Source organism: Oxyura jamaicensis, chromosome 7, assembly GCF_011077185.1.
Source record: "Oxyura jamaicensis isolate SHBP4307 breed ruddy duck chromosome 7, BPBGC_Ojam_1.0, whole genome shotgun sequence".
NCBI classification, from domain to species: Eukaryota; Metazoa; Chordata; class Aves; order Anseriformes; family Anatidae; genus Oxyura; species Oxyura jamaicensis.
Window position 1 is genome coordinate 11,232,423 of NC_048899.1, and position 19,727 is coordinate 11,252,149.

The window sequence follows — 19,727 nt, forward strand, 5'->3', positions numbered from 1 at the left end:
TCTTCTTGCCAAAGAAAAATTTTGTTTAAGTTCTGGTAAAAGAGGAATACTTTAATGTCAGATAGTTTCTCAATATAAAACCCTTCTGAGAACCATTTTAAGCCAGTAGCAATTTTAAGGGATGTACTGGAGGAAGCCTATTTCTACTGAAGAGCTTTCTACACATAAAATCCTTGGCCTGAATGTTGCTATAAAGTACTTCTTTAAATCTTAAAGCAAATCTTAAGATACAGAGCAGTAAGTTACCATAAAACTGTTCCCATATGAAGCGACATTTCACAGTGTCAGTTAAGTATTTAACTGCAACCAAAATGAAGCATGATGCATGTTAGTCATGGAACACAAACCATGACAGTCTGCTACAGATTAGTTCTCACCTATGTATTCAAGCCTGCTACACATTAGTTCTTACCTACGTATTCAAACTCCTCCTTCAAAGCCATACCATTGTGAGAAAAACACTGCTGGCATATAAGGGCGTACCTAGAAAACATGAACACTATATAATTACATACCTTTAAGCAGTAACACACTGAAGTAGGAGATGCATTTTACCATAGATACTGACTAACAGCTTAGGTAGTTTCCACATTCAAATGGATTTAGTTGGCCCTACACAATAACCATATATTTTAAAATATATATTTTTTAAGTTGGTTTAGAAAAAGTGAAAGATTCTCACAGTTGAACAGATTTTTAATATCAGTGTCAGAAAATAATATCCAAACTATTTACAAGTTTGTACTTCATTAGAATACAGTCAGTATGAAAAGTGATGTTTAACATGGAAATTCAGATACACCTGGAGAGTTCTGAAGGCAATCTGAAAGCATTTATAAAGGTAATAAAGCTAAAGTGATAATCAAATATGTTGTGGGTTTTTTGTTAAATATAATGTATTCACCTACTTGAACATCAAAGATTTTTCTTTTTGTATCAGATGGCTAATACTGTTCAAAGTAGAGCCTAATCTTGTGAAAACGGTTACCACCTTCCCTACAGATTTCCTATGAAGCACTAAGAAACGGCCATATCATAAGTTTATGACAATTTGCAATACGTTTAACTTTGAACCTTCTGCTTTAAAAAAAGTTAAGAAGCTCCATATCTCCCACATATTTATGTATTCCCTTTAGCAGTATTTTACCTGTTCTGAGGACCATCACCAACCAAATATTCAATAACTCTGTCCACAATTCCTCTTTCTCGAGGAAGAATAGGTCTTGCTAAAGGAGGGCCTGGAGGATGAAGACCTAGGAAAACATGAACTATGTCAAATTGATTTTCAACTATATTACTGTATATAATCTTTTGCTGTGCATGCTAGTGCAATAGAAATTCTGCCTGCTTAATATTAATGACCATATTTCTTAATCTACGAGGAAAGCTGTAAGTTTTTTCAACCCACAATAGTTGAAAGTTCTACCACTCCTTCATCTTATATTAAACCACTTCACTTTCACGCATTAAGTTCTGTAGAAATTATTAATTGAATAATGTATTAATGTGTAATAGCATTTAATGATTACTCACAATTACATGTTTTTTTAAAAAGCAACTTAGAACTGAGTTTTCTTTATACACTCTGAATTCTGCATATATTAGTATAGACTTGAAAAATTGAATATCTGGTAGAAGTCAATTACAACACACAAAAAAAAAAACTAAAAATGTTACCCCATCTAGCCACTTGATATGTTTGCATCTCCACATTTATTGGAAAGTTTGGTATTTTCAGTTATGCTTAGTCTAAAAAGCCAGACCACCACTATTGATATAGATATTTTTAAATTCCATGTGTTTACTATCAAACTAAAACTCCTTTAAAAACAGGTAACAACAATAGTTGCTACCACCTTCATCTCTATTTACATAGGGCAATTAAAGCAGATGAATGGCACACATTTGTCTTCCCACACACAAAGCTTTACAACTTCTGCTTTACTACAAGACCATTACAAACTGCCAATTGCCATTATGTAGCTTTCAGTCCTTACTTCTACCTTCCCTTCTAGCCTTGACACAGAAGCTAGGCATAATTAGTTACAAAATTTGGTAAGAAACATCACCATTCAAATACCTAAGTAGGTAAAATCACTTCCCAAGGACCCATTCCTGGCCAAAAGGCATTTTATACAAGTCAACAGCTTAGGTGAACTTTTATTGATGACATTCAGCTTTTAATTCTTTTCTCTATTTACTATCTGTCTAGTATTTTTCTTGGGAAGATGTTTCACAGAATCGCCTATAAATGACTTAAAAATACAAACAACAGACTACCGAAAGAGTAGTTTTAGTTAATAAATTGAACTAATTCAAAAGGGCATTTAACTGAAAGATACCAAGGGAAAAAAACAGTAGCTTTCAAGCTTCTCAGATGATAGATTTATCTTTCCTGTAGCACTTTATGCGTGCCCTGGTGCTGCTCCCAGCTAAAGTCATAGCTCCCAGGAATACACCTCGTATTTTCATACATATATGCACAAAAATAGCATGTATGCCATGAATATAGAGGCAAAGACAACACAGTAAGTCTTGGCATTTAGTGTACTGATCCAAGATAGGCTTTCAGTTTAAACACAGCATTAAATGTAACAGACAACAATTACCATCTCAAACCTGGTATCTTTTATCTCTCACAGATCAGAGCAACAACAGAAAAAGTTACTTATACCAGAACATGCTATATTCAGTTGTAAAGCTCAAGTTCAATAGCTACCTATGATTACCTGGATACCCTAGGACAAATGAAACACTGTTTCAAGAAGTAGAACCCAAATATTTGGAGCCATGTCCTCTCCAAGTCCTACATGCAGAATGAGATTAATCTCATCCATACCATTGCAAGGTTTCTGTCAGTTCTGGAAAACTGACCTGAACAGACTGTCCTGATCTTTACAAGTACAATGAATTTGAATAGAAAATACTGCAATTTACATGCTTAATATACTTTTTAAATTATTTCTTGCTTTCACAAACAGGGGAACTACAGTCAAGAGATACAAATCAGGGAATACATTCCCAAATTATTCTTGTATTCTGGAAACAAGTAGTACTCAAGACTAAGAAAATCCTCAAAACAGTCACAGGAAAAAAAAAAAAAAAAAAGTCCAACATTAGCTAGGCAGAACTCTATATTTCATAGATTTTGAAAAAGCTGCCCAGAGAAGACTTCAAGCAAAATACATTTGCTAAAGCTTCACAACAAAAGGCCCAATGCTTCCATTAAAAAAGTGAATGGTCAACGTTTGACATAGGTGTGAAGGCAAAGATCTGAAAGACTAAAAATCTGCAATAAAAATAAAATATTTTTCCTCAATATCTGGTTAACACTCAAACATGTATTTAGTATTATATTCAAAATATATTGTTTTCATGTGACCTGTATATCACAACATACGAAAGTTTCTAGTAGTTAAAAAATAATGTAAATATTAAGTAAAAGGTACCTAGAACGTGCTCCAAGAAAAACTTCAATTACCTGCCTACTAATAACTCAAACCAACCATCTCAGTTCTCATGCTGTTATGGACACCAGTAATTAATATAAACATCAAAAGCAATCATCGTAGAAAGACTGGTCATTTTTGCAAAGCTTGGCAAACTCTCAACTACCTGCTGGTTATTAATTTTCAAACATATGGGAGCTCCGTGGTAATACACGTTAAATTGATTCTCCTCTACAAAATATAGTATAATGAAAATGAATTATTAATCTTCTCCACTTTAAAGATAATTAAGGCTATTCATATTTGTTGCAAGCCATGCATAAACTTAGATGCAATGATATTACTCTTACAGATACTGAATTTACATACTTCTCACTACAGTTACATGACTGAAGTTTTATGGGATGGGAAGGTTTGGGAAAATTTAACAGAAAACAGGGCTTCCACATTGACAATTACAGCTGCTTCCACTGCTGCATACAATAGAAAGATGTGTTCGCTCCAGTGAAAAAAGTATGCCTATAAAGCATTAAATATTTTAATTAATAGGCTTGGCAACTGTCCTTTTGAAAGAGTTTTTCTTCTTCTAAACGTTTTCTGTAGTAAAGGCTAACATTCATCCAGCTTATTCATTGTGCCTGAACCTTTTTCCAAGAAAAAGAATATAGCTAATATTGTTTTATCGTATAGCCAGACTCTTAACCAAAAAGGAAGATGTGATGTTAAACTCTGTAAGGAATCTTCAATAAGCAGGTTTCAGTAAGCACCTTTGGAAACAAAACGACCACTTTCTTTGTGTATGAAGCTAATTTCTGGTACTTCAAGATAATCAGAAAGTATTGTTTGCCTTTGCAGTTCATTCCAGGCATAAAAGCAAAAAAAGAATTAGCAGTTTCATAATACAGGTAAAACAATTACTAAGCAAAAATAAGGCTTAAAGGATCTTGAGAAGAGCTAAGATATCACAACTCTTTGTGACGAGTTTATTCCACTATACCAAATACTTTGAACAGGCACATTAAAATTCAGCTACCCAAGATTTTCCATTAAGAGACAAGGTGCCAATATACATTGTACTACTTTTACATTGCACCATGGAGATTAGTAAGCAAGGAAGTACAGTAAGACTTTACCTGAAGTTAAAAAAAAAATCAGGGAAATGCAGCAGATAAAATATTCTTGATCATTGCATAAAGAGCAAAGAACTACTCCAAATTACAGTGGTGCTGAAGAGAATCTTGGCAAGTTGCGTCCCTTTTACTTTCAAGATGACATTTTTATCTCCTTCATTGCTTTGTAATCCAACTTGACAGACATCTTGCAACAAATGGAAGTCCTGGCACTACCCTATCCTGCTTCACCTTCAATGAGCAGAATGATAACAACATCTGCCCCTCTCTCTAAATCTCTCAGATTTTAGAGCATGAACTAAATTGCGTAAGAGGGATGCTATCTGATAGAGTCCATCCCTTCTGAACAGCAAACCAGAAATGAAGGGAAAAGCATTTTCAGGATATGAAATCAAGTTTTAAGGAACATACAGATTTTGACCTGTCAGTAAACACTTGACTGTTGTACCAAACTAACATACCACTTTAGAAAAATTCAGCTACACCACAGACAACTTTTCTGGCACATTTGCTATTTTACACTTTAATCTATGAGCATAGATTGCATGAGTATACCTCCTAGAGTAAAAATTTAAATAAATGTCAGGATGCATGTTAAAAAATATGTGCAGGGTTTAGTGAGAAACATGAACGTATTCGGAAAGTGTTCTCCTCTGTACCTGATTTATATAACTGTAGAGCTCTTCTAAACTAAGAACATAAAAAGGTATGCTATATTGTTGACTGCAGAATACTGCAAAGTTTTATTGCCATTTAAACAAAGAAGCCATAACAGTTAAATGAGCTCAGGCAATAGGTTTCAGCATCAAAAGGTGCCAGCTGTAAAGAGTTATGGCTAATTGAATATGGAACTCCTGCTTAATCAGATAACTGCTCTGCTATTTCCAAATGAAATGCCATTTCCATACTGTCTGAAAATGGCCTATTTTATTGGTAACCAGAGAAAACAATATAAACTGTAAATAACATTAAGTGTTCTGTTTACCCATTCCAGGCACTGAAGTAGCAGGGGATCCAGGGTGCCTTGGTGGAATGTTTGACTGCAAGGATGGCACAGCAGTTCTTTCTGGTGGCCCACTCAGAGCGGATGCATCCCTCTGCAGATTAGGAGATGCTGTTACTGGAACAAGTGATTTTGGAGAGCCTTGTTTAGGAGTTGCAGGCGTGGGTGTAGAAGCATTTCTTTGAGCTGTGGTCCTCTGACGAATTTCTGACAAGAATATGTACATACTGAATTTAACATTTAGCATTATAAGCAAGAAATGGTAGAAGCATATTAATACAGCCACTCCAATCAGCCAGAAATAACCGAGTGAAACAAAACCAGAAATGTCCGTAACTAAAGATCACCAAGTGCCTGGCTGAGCACACCATAGAAATAAAGCCAATACGCAATGCAATGTTTTAATAGTAATGATTGGTAACTGTATATTTAGGGTAAAAGCCTTACAGAAGACAATAAGCAGATACCTACCTTGTAATTTTGTACTCTAAAGCAGAACGTTGGAGATACCATCAGGAAGATTCAAACCACAAAGCATAGATAGAGCTGACTATTTTTTTACACTACAGCTTAAACGTGTTTCCAAGCATTTAGTATGGGAGTACTATTCAGTCAATGTCTAAAATATCTAGGCTAAGTGCCCAGAGCTGTTAGGAAGCTTGCAGATAAACAAAATTCTAAAACAACAAAACATATGCAAATCATCATAAACAGATTATATAGTTTTGTTCACTCTTTTCGAGAACACTAACAACAAACCACGTACTTGGATTGTCACAAAGCAAGAACAGGCTCTACTGCATTGTTCCCTTACTTTTATCTCTTCTCAATCCACTATCATGGAGTTCCTACTATGTCACTACCATGAAAAACTCTATGGGTTTCTTCAGCTCTTCTTACCTGAAGCCAGAGTTCTCATTAACGTCAACGGGAATATCATCCCAGTAACACATTTCAATTTGGATATTATAATATCAAGTCACAAAGTTGAAGTTCCATTATATATATACTAATGTATATATTAGTTTATTTACCAAAACAGTGCCCAGGAACAGCCATCCCTATCATCTATTTCTCATCCTTCCTGTACCTTAACACCTCTAGAGAGTCTTTGAAATACACTGTTGCAACATCACATTGAAATTTACCCTCATTTCAGGGCTCTGGACATAAATGTGGTTAACACATGATGGCTCGGTCTATCTAAAGCTATATCCCAGGAATGTCTACACCTAAGGCTACAGTACCCTCCAGAACAACAGTTTCTAGTACCCACAATATTTTGTATGAACTTAGTTACCTCTACAACAACTGGAATTTCATATTGGAATTGGACTTGAAATTCATCTCCGAGTTTCAAGATTAGAGATATTTTTCTGCTGACTTTGCAACAGGCTGGAAGAGTTTCAGTTCTTAGCAGGCAGTTTACAAGTGGCCACAGGGAGATAGGTATGCTGAAGTCTTTAGGAACAATCTCTGTCCCTGGAAAATAAAACACTACCCCACTAAGCTTTCGTATGCGCTGGGGGGATGGTAAGCATGAGAGCTTGTACTGCCTAAGGAAGAGCTGCTATCACTGGAGTACTAGGTCAAACATAAAAGTTCAGTTGGAAAATTGCCAACATCCAGTGCCAAGAAATTGCAACAGATGTAGGCTATGTTCTTGCCTACTGATCAGTACATATGAATAGCATTAGTAAACACCGGAAGAAAGAGAAGAGACTAGCAGTTTCAGTGAGAAGACTGCAACAACAGAAGTCTTACTAAAAACCCATCTAGCTCAGTTTCATATTGAACAGAGCAAATTATTAGCTTTCCCCTTAAAGACCCTCATGGGCATTGCTGCATTAACTGACACAACTTGATCTTCCAATTTAGATCACCCACTCTTAAGGAATATTAGGATATTGCTACTGGTGAGACCACTGTATCTTTCATGTTTACAAGCAAAAGTATTCTATTTCTCCCTCATTTCCAAATTCCCTTATTTTTATACATCATTTGTGTAAAGAGCTAGAGCACAATGCAGGCCAATATGTAATTCACACAGCTTGTTGGCTTTAGTGGTAAAGATCAACTAAGAATTTTTTCTTCCTTTTGGTGCCTTTACCCAATCCACAGTTCACAGCCATCTGTTACTGCATTATTTTTAATTCAGATCATGCAGCGATCTCAGTCACAACATAGCCCCACTAACAGTTTTATCAGTACAATTAAGGGAGCAGGTATCAACAATAGGATATTGTTGTTCTATATTTATTCCACTACCAATATATACAGTTAACCTATTTTCTTCATGTGGCCAGAGTACTGAATGCTCATTAACTCTAACCCTCAAAATATTTCTTAGTAGATAGTTCCTTCTGGATTTCCAGGTGTTTTCTTATGACAAATCTTAAGATTTATATGAATCATCTGTTAAAACAATTAAAAGTTTTAAAATAGCAATTTTAAAAGTAACAAAAATCACAAAAACTGCAAAAAGATCAAAGCACACAAAGCTATTTTCTGAAAATTAACTACTCTGTAATGCTGACTGATTAAACCTTTGTACTAAATAATTTGTTTGATGTACGTTTCCATTTCAATGGGTAAGTCAAAAATTTACCAACTACTTATCAACTGCCTCAAATACCGTAAATCCAATCTGATTATAAATTGGTCATTATTTACCCATTTTTCAAAAAAAGACATCATTATAGAGCTTAAGATAATTAGTTCTGCTACATGACCAGTTTGTCTCCAAACTGAGACAAGATGACCAAGGAAGGGTTAATGTTAACCTGTAAGCTTCTATTTTATTAATTTCCAATTACGAATTCTACTGCGTATTACACACAAGAAATTACACCATAACCACATTAAGGTGCCATCTTGTTGTGGTAAGTCGTATACAGCACAGAACAGAACCTAGTATTTGTTTGGGGTAGATATTACTTAGCGTAAAAAATAAGCTATTACATTTTTGATACTAGAAATTGAATGAATTACTGTACATACCAAAAATGGGTTGTTTAGATAATAGATTTCCCCATTTCCACAAGCTAAAGGCAAATACAGCATCCCCTGAAATACAATAGTCTGAATAATCAACTTTACATGGACAACATAGAGAAGGAATTCTAAATTCCATGTGTTGACAGAACAGACTGGGAAAAAAAATAAAAAAGGATTTGTACTGTACATGAACAAAATCGTGCTTATGATAGCTTACAAAGTTTGTTTTCCAATACCCTTGCCAAAGTAAAACTGTTCAGAATGAAGCAAGTTGTTTACACTAATGTGGATGCGCCCAGAGAAGTTGCATGTTTATGTTCCAATTTTCTCAGTTGCCCTCACTTAGTCTCTTGTTGATACCATGATACGGTCCAGGAGCAGCATTTACATTCCTCTCAAATGGAACTAAACTGAAAGGTGCCCTCCAAGCTAATGTGTATCAGTTCCATGTACCAGTCTACGCCTAGTACTAAATAAACCGCCATAAATACAGTGTAGGCAGCCTCCTTATCAACAACTGTTTCACTCTACAAATCTACTATTATACCACCCTTAATGTAGACCAGAGCCTAACTAACATGCCAGGCTTTTGGAAATACTTTCAACTCTCAAACTTCTTTCAGACCCCTTCTATTACAAATCAAGTCAAAGTCAACTGTGCACCACATGCTGGATCCAACTCACTTGTGTTTGATAACTCCGAGCCCTGCATCAAAAGCATGTGCACTGTGCTTGATAAACAAGCATACACAAGAATATTGAACTATCACACAATATACAAACTGCTTGTCACCATTGCTGCGTACATAGCCTGGGGCAGCAGGGAAATGAACAATTTCAGAGTTTCAAAAAATGCTATCAAACTCTCAGTACCACCAGGGTGACTAAAGACTCTCCCTGTCTATTTCATTTATAGCTAGTTATCTCTAGATCTCTAAGTAGAAACAGATGGCTCCAGGCAGTTTCACCCCCAGTCAGCATGGGAAAGACAAGGAAGGAGCAAACCTGAGAAAATGTTGCTGTGACTAGGCCACCAGAAGAGAAAAAAGCTTTACTGCTAACATACCACATTTTAACTACTCACTGCCAATGTCAGAAAGGAAGGATAGGCTAAAGGTGTTCTCATGACAACTGAAACCTAAACAAGAGGAACAAAACAGTGCATTTGACCATGCAGCTTACAAAAGAATATTGCTCGTAAATATAGGTGCTGTGCATCCACCAAGACCAGCATTTCAAGAACAGAAAAAATGAAAAAAGTTCAGTTACTTCAAAGCCTTCTGACAAGAACTAGACACAGAAGTTCACAGTTTTAATATATGCAATGTTTCCTCTATGGAAAGTGATGTACATCAGATTGTTTGATTTGAGCAAGAAACCCTACAGGTTTAAGCTGCTTAAGACATCAAAGTAGTTCTTACACTTTCTGAGACAGATTTTTGTAGGTAATCTGTCTTCATTATCATTACGAAAAGTGACCTTTAGACTGAAAACACAACTATTAACACAGTTCAACTACAGCATGCTATACTCAACTTTAAGAAAAACCTAAGTATATTTTGTTTGCATAAGTTTTTGTTGTTTGTTTTCTTAAAAAAAAAAAAAATACAATACACATTTTCAGCACAAACACTATCTGGGCTTTCCAGGCTAGAAACCAAAGTGCAACCTAGAAAGAAGACTACCTTGAAATGCAAATATTTTTTCTTATACTATTTTACATAGTAGCACCCTTACATGGAAGGAACTAGTAAGGAACTGTTCGTTTTTGGTATCTAGATGATACATGATTTCTGCACTAGCTTTGTGGTATCTACCCATCTGCCATACAAAAATAGTGTAAGTGTTGCATTAGGAAAGGTCCGACTAGACAGAAACGGTAGCAGAATTGAACAGCTAAGTCAATGAGCATCATGTAAGATTTGACAGCCACTTAGTATTCAAAAAAAATCCAAAAGTGTGCCCCAAGAACTTAATTTTATCTCTGCTTCAGCATCAGCATTAAACATCCTGCTGTCTAGAATAGCATCAGCCTTTATTAACAGATCCATTGCTTGAAAAAAAATACAGAACAGTAAAAGGCATAGTCTAATAAACAGTCTATTAACCCTAAAGAGAGGTCAATCAAACTACAAATCTTATTATAGACTACGTCTAGAGTGGAAATTGCTATGAAAGATGAGCATCTATGCCAAAGAGCAACCATTCTACAGGGTTATTACCTTGTCCAGGTCTCGGGGTTGCTGATGTTCCAACAGATGGCAGTTCAGCTTCCTGCCAATTAATTAAAAATAACATTATTTGAATGTTCAGTTCCATGGTACCTTTTTATATCAAATCAGTATTGGTATCAAGACTCTTACCTTTGCATTTGATTCTGGATCAAACCTTTCAAGAATTAATTTAGCAGTCTTATACGTTTCCTTCTCCATCACTTCCTCAAGCTGGAAACAAAAGGTTCCACATTTCAAGACAGAACTCTTCAAAGTATTTTCCCCACCCCCACCCATCTACAAACAACATATAAAAGTTACCAAATTGTAAAGCTCTCTGCCCGGAGAACCAGTACTGTGTGCAGATACCTGCAGATTTGGTGTACTCAGAGATGAAATTTTGCTTTCAAAAAGTTCAGCAACTCTAACAGGCTACTTGGTATTTAACAGCTTTATTGCAAGGAAACACCAAATATTGCTAATTGTTTACATATAATGAGGAGAATAATTACATGCACCAACTTCAATAATGGAATGTGCAAAAATCTATCAGCCATCATTATTGGAAGTTATTAGACATGACAAGCGAATGACAGGCAATTCCTTAGATTTATTTCCTCATAGCACTTAATGCTATTAATTTAAGGAAGGTCGTTAGCCAAGTGCTTTACAGAATAAAGTCTCTGTGCCAATTAACTGCTGTCAGCATTGATTTTAGATTATTTATTAGCAGAAGCAATTAGCTTGCTGCAAATGCTGTGAAAATTCACTAAGTAGAGAACAGCCATGGAATTTGCTCAAATAACTTTAAAGGCTAGATCTCCATCTTTACAGCAATTCAAACTGCTTTTCCAAAAAAAGGAACATGTTAAGAATTTAAATAAAAAAATTTACTGAGAACTATGCATACTTCAGGGAGTGTAATTAAAGCACTTCATTATTACAGCTTTTATTTACAAGGCACTCAAGTGGCTTTATAGCTAATACATGGGCTTAATTAAAAAAGTAATCACTAGAGAAGTATCATTTTAGTGGTTAACAGCCAACATCAGAAGAAGCTTAACTTTAAAATGGAAATAGTTGAAGTTATGACAAATAGCTAATATAGAGAGAAATTATAATGCATTTTACAGTATCTTAAGCAGACCTTTTCTCCTAGATATGCTGACTAATGGCCACATTCAGCTAAAAGTGGTTTTGTTTGTTTGTTAAGTTTGCTGTTGGCATAAACTGCAAAACTGAAAAGGTCAGTGGTCAAAAAATTAAGTTGCCTCAAACTCATTTATCACTGCTAAAATAACAAATGGGGCACATTAACATGACTTTTAGGCCATTATTTTGCTAGTGAGAAACTAAGATTTCAACCATTCTGTGTATACAGACCTTGTATTGGTTTTATATTTAGGCAGAGTTCAGAATTACAAGTAGACCTCAGAAGATAAATAAAATTCATTTAATGGATACACAGTATCCATTTAACAGCCCACTCCTACACACAAACAGAAGTTTAAGGCAAGGAATACTACGCAGGCTGTTAATTAAGGACTGTTAAAGCAAAAGGGAACGACTAGGGAAGTAGAAACCAATTTCCTAAACTTATATTTCTGCAGGACTTTGGACTTAACCCACTAACTTTGTAAAATAAATGCCACACAGTGTGTAGTAAGAACAGAATTAAGGGTTTAACAGGAAAAATAAAGTATTTATTGCTTATAAAAGTGCAAACCATAAGGCAGCCCTTCATATGAAGGGGTGATGTTAGTGAGGTGAAGCTGCAAAGTGGGTAAGTGTTAACAATCAGTGTCAATATGGCCCCCAAATCAAAATAAAGAGTCCTGAGTCACTTTACATCAATGAACATATAATGTATGCACGTGCCTTTATAGAACCATCAGAAAGTGAGCAAATCTTCAGCAGGACAAAGCTACTTGTAGGAAAAAGTAGAAATAGAATGTTCCACCGTCACTTGGCACTTGCCTTACCAAACACACTTCTTGACATACTAGTATTTGATAGGATGATAGTTTTTTCGTGGATTACATAAGTTTTGCAAAAACTGCAATACATTATTTTGACAAAGAAAAATCTAGCTCTCATCACTAGATTCCAATGTCAAAGTTATTCTCACATCATCGAATTATTAGATAATTCAACAAGTTATTATTCATGTATTGGAAGTTATAGATTCATAAGTCTAATAAAGCTGAATCTAAACAAGAATTCAGGTTCACAACCTAGTCTTCACAAGTTTCTTGAAAGCTCAGAGAAATTCTCAGGACTTTTATAAGCGCATACACAGATCCTGTGGTTTTACTTCTAGAATATACGTTTCTAAAACACATTGAAATTTGGCTGACAATACCATAAAAGGAATCAAGCAGATCAAGCTTTCCTTAATGATTGAGCATATTAGTATAATTGCTGGAAACAAATAAGGGCTTGTGTGTATAAGCTTTAAATACTAACTCTGTAGTCCCAAAGGAAAGAATGAACTAGCTTGTGCACTGCCACAAGTTTATTTATAAATGCAACTCAAAGTACTGATTCCTGGATCATTTGCCATTCTGAAACAACCTCAGAAAAGTTCACCTAGTGCTGAGCAATGGAACACACTCTACTCCTGCTCTTTCTCCCATACTACACTTCTCTGAGATCCAAAACTTTTCCCACAAAAACATTTTCTACCTTCTGCCAAAAGAATATTCATGGTCTATTATTAAGTTTAAACATTGAGTAACCAGAATCATGAGTAAAGTCTCTATGAAGGTTAACACCACCATAATCATGGATTTTCAAACTATTTCACAGAATTAACCACATCTCCATAAATAAGTGTGGTCATGTACCACATTCTCTCCTATGAATAATTGCATGGATGGCCTCCTTTCCAACTGGCAATCAAAGAGAATTCCTGCAGAAAGTACATCAGTTGCTTATATTGAAAAGTAATGAGTAACATTTTAAGCATCTTGCAAATGTGATTTAGCAACTGGAAATTTGGCACAGTGCAACCTACTTAGCCACCATACCAACGTGTGAGTTCTTCAATTTAATTACTTAGTGTGCCAAGCCTCACTATGGAGATGTTACTTCTTTATGTTCACACAACGCTACAAAATTAATTTCAGTTCCACATAAAAGTTATGCAAGCACCCACAAAAGCTTCCTTAAAATAAAAAGGATTTAGAAAAATAGTGACGATTTTTTGTGAACACTAACATGTACAAGAAGTATCTCACTTGATATCTCAGTCAAAATTTTGAATCATTTTGAGCTTCCTATTGCAGTACTCTAACATATACTGGGCGGACAAGACTGGGCTTACACAACACTCAGTAATTACTATGCTGTCTTAGCAACTCTGTCCTCAGCTAAGAATTATCCCATCTTTAAGACTACTACTGCAGGTAAAGTCTCTGCTTATTCCCACTTGTAGCAGCTTAATACATGTCCTGTGCCCTTGCTTTTAATCTGCTTAACCCTCTGAACTTGCTCATCTATACACATTCAGGCTTCAGGGCTGACAACCTTGTTAACTGTAAGAATTAACTGGAGAAGTAAGGCCAAAGTGACACCTACAGTATCACAAACACAACCAGAGTATGTACCCCTTATGATCAAGTAGGGAAAAGGTTGCATCTTGAAGTAGTGCCTTAATTACAGCTAATGCATTCAATCCTTCCCCCTCCCATTCCACAAAGAAACACTCAAGTTTTAGACCACTAAGAAAACAGTTGTTGAGACTCAGCCTTGTGCAAGAGAAATATTACATAGACTGAGTCAAAGTACAAAACAGCCAATATTACTGAGTATTTCAAGTTGAAATACCTGTATTTGTGTTTGTCAGGTATTTCACCCACATTAATATCAATGTGATTGTGCTACCAAAGACTGAACTTCTACTCTTTCGAGCAGAACTGAAGGGTATGTGCAGCTCATGTTGCACTACCACCAGGGCCTTATACCTAGTAGGCGAGGAGCTTACTGTGTTGTTGGTACCCTTCAGCATTTAAATAGTGTCACTGTGGAAAAGATGGGCCAAATACCTGTAAAACATAAGTACTGTACCACTTTAAACATTTCTACAGCAATTAGGTAGCTGAGCTTCAATGAAGTGAAAAACCATAGCTGTGGTGGCAGGCTGACAATGCCTAGACAACAATCTGCAATACAAATCATCAGGAAATACATTTTACCTATTCCACATACTTTGGGGACTACAATTACAGATATCTCAGTAACTATTTCTATTTGCAAATTCAGTAGCTAGCTGGAATCCAACAGGAAAAAAAAAATTGAATCCTTCCCACTTCCGATTATTCTGCTTGAATTTTTTTTTTTTTAATTTTTAAATAAAAGTAGGCATTGTTACAGATGGGACTACAGGAATTAACACAAAACTAAATCTGAATATTATCAAAAACAAATTGTTATATAATGCAATTTTAAAAGTGTTTTATCTAATATACAAATCATATCTAGTCTCATTACCTGCATCCATTTTCAGCTCATTTCAGCACACCAGGGTTCACGTATAATGATCTAATTTTAATGCTTAAATACTTTTAAATTACGATGAAACTCCTAAGAAATCAACTGAGTCAAAAATACCAAAACCACAAGAGGTTGCAGAAAGTCATCTGCTTCTGGTTCCTTGCTAAGAACCAGACACCGACAAGCTCAGGAGATAATCATGATTTTTTATTCCCTTCAGATTGAAAAATAGCCGAGTTAAAGGCTATTGGACTTCTCAGAACTGTTTCACTAGTTCTAAGATGTTTGTCTTCAATGATTATAGCTTGACATGCGTATAAACCAATAGCAATTTATATTTTAAGGTTTATACTCCCCATAGTTACACTACAACTTCTACATTGTCCACAAAGCATTTGTGCAACTATTTACCTTTTAACTGCTGCCTGTTGTTGCTTTGACTTTATTACCTTTTTTGACATTGTTTTGACTTTTGCATATGCGAAATACAAACTTACAGCAGGTTTAACAGCATCAATTTCTAGAGTAAAAAAAAAAATCCTTTATAGACCAGCTTCTCTGACTAATCTGCTTCCTCCTCATTCTCTAAAAAAAAAAAAAAAAACTGCATGCACAAAACCAACACACAAATATTCAGCGTGACTAGTTCTAGAATATGAAGATTACCATGATTACAGAAAAACTTATTTAACTGAAATAAAGAATTTATTCTTAAGACTCCAAGAACTGTTTTATTCTGTTGTACTTTTTCTATTCTTAAATTTTTCCTCCAAAGCAACGCAATAACTGCACAAATGGGAAACAAACTAATTTCAGTTAACCTATTTTCATAAAATAAGATTAAAAACATAGTTGTCATTCATTTATTTCATTCTTAGAAAATTTAAGCCTCGCCAATCCCTTTTTATCACCTCTCCAGCCAAAGGACACTTCCATTTAATAGATTCCTTAAAATAACAATTAGTAGATATAAATATTAGCAAATCCTCTTTACCAAAGGACAATGACATAATTAGGTTACAGGTTACCATTTTTAAATCTGTATTTACAAAGTGCTAAGAAAAAACACCAGAGTGGAAGACCTGTGAAGTCTATTTGCTTTGTGAAAGCCATATAACATCAGACTCTTACCAAAAAGAATTTTGGTAGTTTTGTCGTAAATTCAGTTCCAGAAGGAACAAGGTGAACACTGAGATATTCATTAACAATAAAGCCACATAATGCAACTTTAGGAGGATGTCTTTCAGGGCAGGGACTTTTTGTCAATGGGGTTGTCTTTTTTTTAAAAAAAAGAGAAAAGTTCTGCCTGAGAGGCAGGAAGAAAATAAAGAACTTCCTTATGGACTGAACAGCTAGAGATGAAATAGCTTTTAGTGCTATATAAACTGTGCAAGTTATCTAAGACTTGGAATCTTTTCTATTCAAGATTTGTCTTGAGATCATGTGTCAATCCAATTGATACAGACCTGGCACATACCAGTTTCATACTGTCAGCTCATGCACACAGCTCACAAAATAAATGACCTCAAGACGACCAATTGAACTGATCCAAGACAAGATACATTTTCAAGAGGAAAAAATGTAATGGAGAAATATAGTACAAAAATAAGATGGAGGAGGATGGAAAATAAATGCTGAAGCATGTTGGATAAACAATCCGTTACTCGATCAAAAAGTGAATCCAGAAGTCCTTTTTGCTGTTTACATTAATTAAATGATAGAGTATCTAGTAAAAATACTAAGACTCTGTTCTTTAATCAGTACATATAACACTTCATAATCCTAAAGTAAAAGATAATCAACAAGTAGTCAAAAAAACACATTTTTGACTAAACAGAATCACTTAGATCTAGCAACAGTAAAACAATAGTTTTAACTTAAATCACAAGGATATAATTTATTCTCATATGCGAACAGCCCTTTGTGATTTTGACCACAAAAAGGTCAGGAAAATCTTTTGCAGTACTAGAAAATACCTGAAAACAGAGTAATGGTAGTAGTTTTCCCCCCTTTCCTCCCTCCCTCCACTCTACATTGATATATCATAATCCAGCTGAACCTGAAGAGATGCAAGAACATTTTAGTGAACCATTAACTAGGTTTCCTTGAAGTTTTACTTACTATTTTTTTCTTCTGAGACTTTAAGTCTTCCAGCGCATCATCTAAAAGAACATTGTATTCGTTAGTTTTCAAATATAAAGAAGAGATAATTGCAGCACGCTGAACATTGACTTTGCCCCGTGAGATCAAGAAAAATTATATACCCACCACAATCAAATCTACATCAGTAAACTTTGTGGAAAAACAGATGAAGTTTTATGTGAAAATGAATGATCTTAAACCCTGAAACTGCTCATAAATTTTAGCCCACTTATCATTTTACAGTTATAACTATTTAAAAGTTTTATGTACCATTTCCTCATTAGGGGAACCAATTCTAGCTAGTGCCCTGCTTTGACCTACATTAAAAGTGCTACAACAATGGACCAAATACACTTAATCTCAGGAATCAAACTACAAAAAAAAGTGAGGTCTAAGTATTAATTTATCTGAGTACAGATTTACCAGCTTCAACATTTCAGGTAAACATCTTACACATGCTATTTTCAAATGCCAGATGAATTCTAAGCTTCAAATCTGGATCTAGTTTACCCTTTCAAAGTTTTCGAACTACAGCAGAAAAGCAGTTTTATAGGCTACTAGGTCATTTTACTACTACAAGTAAGAGACTGCTACAAGTAGTAGGTACAGCACCTAACCTTATCTCTAAAGGGGAGAAAGAAGAGATCAAAAGCATGTGGGATTCTCCTTTATGTCAATGTTTACAGCTTGGCACCCATGGAAAATTCACTGTAATAAACCATTGACTAATATAGAAATTCTCTGATAACATCAGTCTACTACTACCTCCTTCACACACACAAACCTGTCTACAGCCTTTCTCCCTACTCAGTGCTGCTAGACCTAGTAGCTCACTAGCAAGTTATAACTTTTTAACCATTTTTCAGTTTTCAAAAAAAGCGTAAGTCAAGAAATAACAAGACCAAAATCCACCAAGTTAAATACATATATATATATTTGTGTATATTTATTAGATGTATTAAACATTTTTTTAAAAAAGGTATTTTAGGAAATAACTTAAAATTAAAGGAACACATAAAAAGTCAAACTTTTCCAGAATGTATGCACCTATCCTGATACAACGTGCCATTCTATGAAATATAGAAGATACTAAAACGGGACACATTCAAAACTTGAAAGTTTATGCTACAAAAGGGTAACTAAAACAATACCTTATTAGTAAAACAAATAGGACATGGAACAAGACCTAGTTAGCACTGGGCTAGACCACAAAAGATACACAATTCCAGGAACTATGCATCTTTAAATTAGTAAACTAAGGCACCTCCCTCCACCAAATTTGTTATTTTACATTAGAACACAGCCTCTCAGGTAGCCCAGTGTAGAGTCACACCTTGCACTTCATTGTAGTATAGTATCATGCAGCCAGACAAATGGCACTGTAAGGTTGGTTATTAATAATTAAACAGAAGTTGTTTTTGGTACAGAACCGCCTAAAACACCTCAACTATAGCCTCCCACAAAGCAACACAGTAAGTTTATAGTATGAGCATTTGTTTCTTTACATCCTGCTTTCAGTGAGCATCTCATGGAACACCTGTCCTATCAAAGTTGGCCAAATGGCAGTTATTGCAAAGTACTCTCAAGAAACCAATGTATCTCATCTTAAATCTACTAAAAAAAAAATCATACTAGAGAAATCAACACCCTTAATACACCTCATTTATTTTTCCCATACTTTGGGACAGATCAGCCTAAACCTTCCTCTATAGCTGCCTGCCTGACCAGCCTTAGAAAGACTAGGGAACTTCAGTTTGTACATCACCTGTCCCAGAGTTTCACTATGAATTTTATTCCTTCAGACCATGGTTCCCAGAACTGGTGTAGTTATCCAGTGTAGACCTTTACGGTATTAAATTACCATCTCTAATGACTTGACATATTATATTCATTTATTCCAGAATAAAAGACTAGATTTGAGCTACTTAGTTGCCAGTTTGCTCTCCAAGTGTTTTCTCTTGCTTTACACAGTGCAAGAGTTACAGCAGTATTTTCTTTTCCAAATACTGGACTTGTAACTTTGAGGTAAAACACTTCACTTATGCCCAATCTCTGGAACAGTGCAGAAATAATTTCCTTCAGCATGTTCTAACATGTACTAAAACCCTTTCTACACATGCCCAACAAAGGCAGTAGACTTGCTTGTATGCTAAAAATAACAATCAAGACCTTTAAGCAAACTAGAAAAAACATACTTGTTTGCTTGTGTGGCCATGAAATACAAATGTATATTCATCCTTAGAAATGAATCATGCAGCACCACAAAATATATGGACAATTTTATTTGTACATAAAAATG

The 19,727-nt window shown here is 35.1% G+C and overlaps 1 protein-coding gene and 1 long non-coding RNA gene across 5 annotated transcripts in view; one reads left to right on the forward strand and one right to left on the reverse strand.

Moving 5' to 3' along the window:
- Positions 1 to 19,727, reverse strand: part of LNPK (lunapark, ER junction formation factor) — a 37,962-nt gene that overhangs the window by 7,728 nt on the left and 10,507 nt on the right. For all 4 annotated transcript variants that reach the window (XM_035331301.1, XM_035331299.1, XM_035331302.1 and 1 more), the window contains exons 6-11: positions 17,408 to 17,448; positions 10,943 to 11,023; positions 10,802 to 10,853; positions 5,565 to 5,789; positions 1,148 to 1,253; positions 413 to 483 (exon numbers count right to left, since the gene is read on the reverse strand). In XM_035331301.1, the coding sequence (XP_035187192.1) occupies positions 413 to 483; positions 1,148 to 1,253; positions 5,565 to 5,789; positions 10,802 to 10,853; positions 10,943 to 11,023; positions 17,408 to 17,448 (576 nt within the window). The remainder of the gene's footprint in view (positions 1 to 412; positions 484 to 1,147; positions 1,254 to 5,564; positions 5,790 to 10,801; positions 10,854 to 10,942; positions 11,024 to 17,407; positions 17,449 to 19,727) is intronic.
- On the forward strand, positions 445 to 19,016 carry LOC118169742. The gene is made up of 3 exons (XR_004752249.1): positions 445 to 579; positions 15,155 to 15,159; positions 19,006 to 19,016. It is a non-coding gene; the product is annotated as an uncharacterized LOC118169742 (long non-coding RNA).